General features: G+C 36.9%; 1 protein-coding gene across 2 annotated transcripts in view; it reads right to left on the bottom strand.

Moving 5' to 3' along the window:
• Positions 1-2,942: 2,942 nt before the first annotated feature.
• The window catches only part of LOC106534257 (proline-serine-threonine phosphatase-interacting protein 1), a 20,786-nt gene continuing 19,427 nt past the window's right edge, over positions 2,943-4,301 (bottom strand). For both annotated transcript variants that reach the window (XM_014030836.1, XM_014030835.1), the window contains exon 15: positions 2,943-3,947. In XM_014030836.1, coding sequence (XP_013886290.1) covers positions 3,816-3,947 — 132 coding nt within the window. In that variant the 3' untranslated portion in view covers positions 2,943-3,815. The remainder of the gene's footprint in view (positions 3,948-4,301) is intronic.

Raw genomic sequence — 4,301 nt, 5'->3', positions numbered from 1 at the left:
CGTTTTGATATATGAATTGTACGAATCGGACAAAAACTGTGGGACGAGATACGTGCCGAAAAACGTACGGAAGAAGATAGTAACAATAATAATAATAATAATAATAAAGAGAAAAACAAAAACAATAGTGTGAATGCCTAATGGCATTCACACAATAAAGAGAAAAACAAAAACAATAGTGTGAATGCCTAATGGCATTCACACAATAATAATAAAGAGAAAAACAAAAACAATAGTGTGAATGCCTAATGGCATTCACACAATAAGCAGTATAAAGCAACCTTCTAGTATCCAGTATTTGTATGATCAGTGTTACCTTAAAGACTCGTACCTGTAGATTCAGTTTGTTAAAGACTTCAGTGTGGTTTTGTTAGTTAGAAACCTGATTTAAAGCACTATAACATGTTGTTTTATACAACTCTGTGAAATTGTACACCGTTACTTTTGAAGTGTTTAGTTGACCCTATAGTTCTGTATTCCACCTCGTGCTGCTGAACAAATGTGAGAAATAAAGTTGTGTTTGATGGAAGAATGCACAGGAGACAAATAAACACATACGTGTCATCAAACTGTTTTTTTAATTGGAATTTTATTCACGTTGCATAATAAATGAAAGTGTTTAAAACAAGTAACTCATTTTAATACTAACTTGTTTCTGTTTTAATATATTTCATTGTGAGCTGTTTTTACAGATAGAAGCTGCACAAAATTGAAACTACAGTCATGAAAAAGTTTGGGCACCCTTGTTAAAATTTCCTGGTTTACCTTTATAAATCATTGATTGATTGGATTAAAAATATCAATTAAATATATCATATAGGGGACAAAAAGTGATATTTGAGAAGTGAAATAAAGTTTATATGATTTACAGAAAGTGCAATAATTGGTTAAACAAAATTAGGCAGGTGCATAGATTTGGGCACCGTTGCTGTTTTCAAAACCTTTAAAACTAATTATTGGACCTCAAATTTGGTTTGGTAAGTTCAGTGACCCTTGACCTCCATACACAAGTGACTCCAATTATGAGAAAGGGTATTTAAGGGGGGCAATTGTAGATTTTTCTCCTTTGCATCTTCTCTGAAGAGTGGCAGCATGGGAGTCTVAAAACAACTTTCAAATGAGCTGAAAACAAAGATTGTTCACCGTCATGGTTTAGAGGAAGGATACAGAAAGCTATCTGAGAGATTTCAGCTTTCAGTCTCCACTTTGAGAAACATTGTGAGAAAATGGAGGACCACAGGCACAGTTTAGGTGTAGGCTGGAAGTGGCAGACCAAAAAAAATCTCCAATAAACAGAAGTGAAGGATGTTGAGAACAGTCAGAGTCAACCAACAGACCAGCACCAAACACCTACAACATCATCTTGCTGCTGATGGAGTCACTGTGCATCGTTCATCTATTCAGTACACTTTACACAAGGAGATGCTGTATGGGAGAGTGATGCAGAGGAAGACTTTTCTCCGCCCACATCACAAACAGAGCTGCTTGAGGTATACTAAAGCACATTTGGACAAACCAGCTTCATTTTGGAATAAGGTGCTGTGGACTGATGAAACTAAAATAGTTATTTGGACAGAGCAAGGGCAGTTATTCATGGAGGAAAAAGAAAACAGCACTCCAAGAAAAACACCTGCTCCCTACAGTAAAATGTGGGGGTGGTTCCATCATGCTGTGGGGCTGTGTGGCCAGTACAGGGACTGGGAATCTTGTTAAAGTTGAGGGACGCATGGATTCCAATCAATATCAGCAGATTCTGGAGACCAATGTCCAGGAATCAGTGACAAAGCTGAAGCTGCTGAAGCCGGGGCTGCATCTTCCAACAAGACAATGACCCTAAACACTGCTCAACGTCTACTGAGGCATTCATGCAGAGGAAAAAGTAGAACGTTCTGGAATGGCCATCTCAGCCCCCAGACCTGAATATTATTGAAAATCTGTGGTGTCACTTAAAGAGAGCTGTCCATGCTCAGAAACCATCAAACCTGAATGAACTAGAGATGTTTTATAAAGAAGAATGGTCTAAAATACATTCAGCGACAATCCAGACTCTCATTAAAAGCTGCAGGAAGTGTTTAGAGAATGTTATTTCTGTGAAAGGAGGATCTACTAAATACTGAGGTAAGGTTTTTTTTATGGTGCCCAAATGTATGCACCTGCCTAATTTTATTTAACCAATTATTGCACACTTTCTGTAAATCATTTAAACTTCATTTCACTTCTCACATATCACTGCGTTTGTCCCCTATATGATATATTTAACTGATTTTTTTTATCCAAACAATCAATGATTTATAAAAGTAAATCAGGAAAATTAACAAGGGTGCCCAAACTTTTTCATACGACTGTAAATACTCTTAATGGTCAAACTATTGTATCAAAACTCAGCTGTTGGGAGCAGTTTCAATGTTACCTGAGTCACATAATAGCCACACACAAAAAACAATAGTTTACTCAGACAGAGCGAAAGTAAAAATAAATTAACTTTTTTTTCCTAAATTCTGTAGCTATTGGCAAAGATAAATACTCAAGCATTCTTCTCTCCATAATAAGACTTTAGGAGTCTATGCAACACATGAGGTAGAAGGGCAGTTATATATAATTTTAGCTCTCAAATATTTCTGGAAGATGTTTCCATGGGTACTGCAGCTGATGTAGACATTCATGTTTAGAGCTTTTTTCCAAGAAGTCTTACAAAAATGCTTGTAGGTGGAAACCTAAAATGGTTGCGCTCACCTGCATGATCTTTCCTTATTGCATGACTTTGTGTTTTGTACACGGAGATAAAAATGTCAGACAAAGCGTCTCTGCCCTGGCAGAGTTTTAGTCTTCGAGTCCCGCCTGCTTCCCTTGCACAAAATCCTGCTTTTTTTTTTCCTTTTTGGCATCAAATACAAAAGCAAGGTAAGAAATACAGTATGTGAATCATTACAAACTATAAAAACTGATGTGCATTTTTTATTTTTAATTAGATAAATGCCCAAATTGTTTATGTTGAGGAAAACTCCTTCTGAAGTGAGCCTGTGGGGGCCCTTGTGCAGTTCCAGCTTCAACTTCCTCGTAGTCTTTGTATAAAGTAACTCATAGTGATACTTGTGTAAAAGTACATATATATCACCATAAAATTACTTTGGTAAAAGTATAAGTAAAAGTCTCCTCTAACCTAGTCTTACATTTAACAAATTGGAAGTAGTAGAAAGTACAGAAAATTGTGTGAAAATGAAAGAACTAATAAAAAGAGGCTGAAAAATTTACTCAAGTACAGATAACCAAAATTTAAGCGCAGTAACGATTTGTATTTAGTTACTTTACAATCCTACTTCCTTGTTACATTCCAGTGTTTTGTTATATCAATAATCTTATATCTGCTGTGTATTACCTGTACACTTATAAAATTTACTTACAAAGACAGGTGGAACGTTTATTCCACCCCATAGGTGACCACTACAAAATATAAAAAATCTGGGTAACGTGACTCAAAACTTTATGAGTATGCTTAGCAAAAATAAAAATACACCTCAGATTATTTATGGAGTTACCCTCCAATGATTAAGTTTAATTCATTTTATTTACAGCGCCAAGTTGTCTCAGGGCACTGAAGACACAAAGATCCCCCAAACTATTCATAGTGCTAACCTTTGGGCCGTATGTTCAAATATAATTCTTTTCTAACATCACGAGGGTGTGCGGATGTTAAATTTTCAGTTCAATATCCTTTGTGCACAAACACTTCCTTCAAAAACTTAATATGGTAGCCCTGATAAATTAGCTTCATGTTTGCAAAATGGAGGCAGATGAAGACGTCCGTCTTTATTTACTCAAATTTTGCCCAGATAGTTTCCTGGCACCAGTCCACTGTACCCGTTCCTCTCCACCGTCCACCACCCGTCTTCACCTTTTACCAGCAGTTTAACTATGTCTCCTCTCCTGATGGTCATCTCATCTTGTTCCTGTTCAGTTTTTGTAAAACACAATTTTTACCATGAAGTTTCATTTAAAAGCCGCTATAATATTTCTGTTAATATACACTCACCGGCCACTTTATTAGGTACACCTGTCCAACTGCTCGTTAACACTTAATTTCTAATCAGCCAATCACATGGCGGCAGCTCAGTGCATTTAGGCATGTAGACATGGTCAAGACAATCTCCTGCAGTTCAAACCGAGCATCAGTATGGGGAAGAAAGGTGATTTGAGTGCCTTTGAACAACATGGCACCAACAACCATGGTGCCAGAAGGGCTGGTCTGAGTATTTCAGAAACTGCTGATCTACTGGGATTTTCACGCACAACCATCTCTAGGG

The sequence above is a fragment of the Austrofundulus limnaeus genome, unplaced genomic scaffold (genome assembly GCF_001266775.1).
Source record: "Austrofundulus limnaeus strain Quisiro unplaced genomic scaffold, Austrofundulus_limnaeus-1.0 Scaffold1125, whole genome shotgun sequence".
Classification (NCBI taxonomy): Eukaryota; Metazoa; Chordata; class Actinopteri; order Cyprinodontiformes; family Rivulidae; genus Austrofundulus; species Austrofundulus limnaeus.
This window is presented reverse-complemented; position numbering and strand designations above follow the sequence as displayed.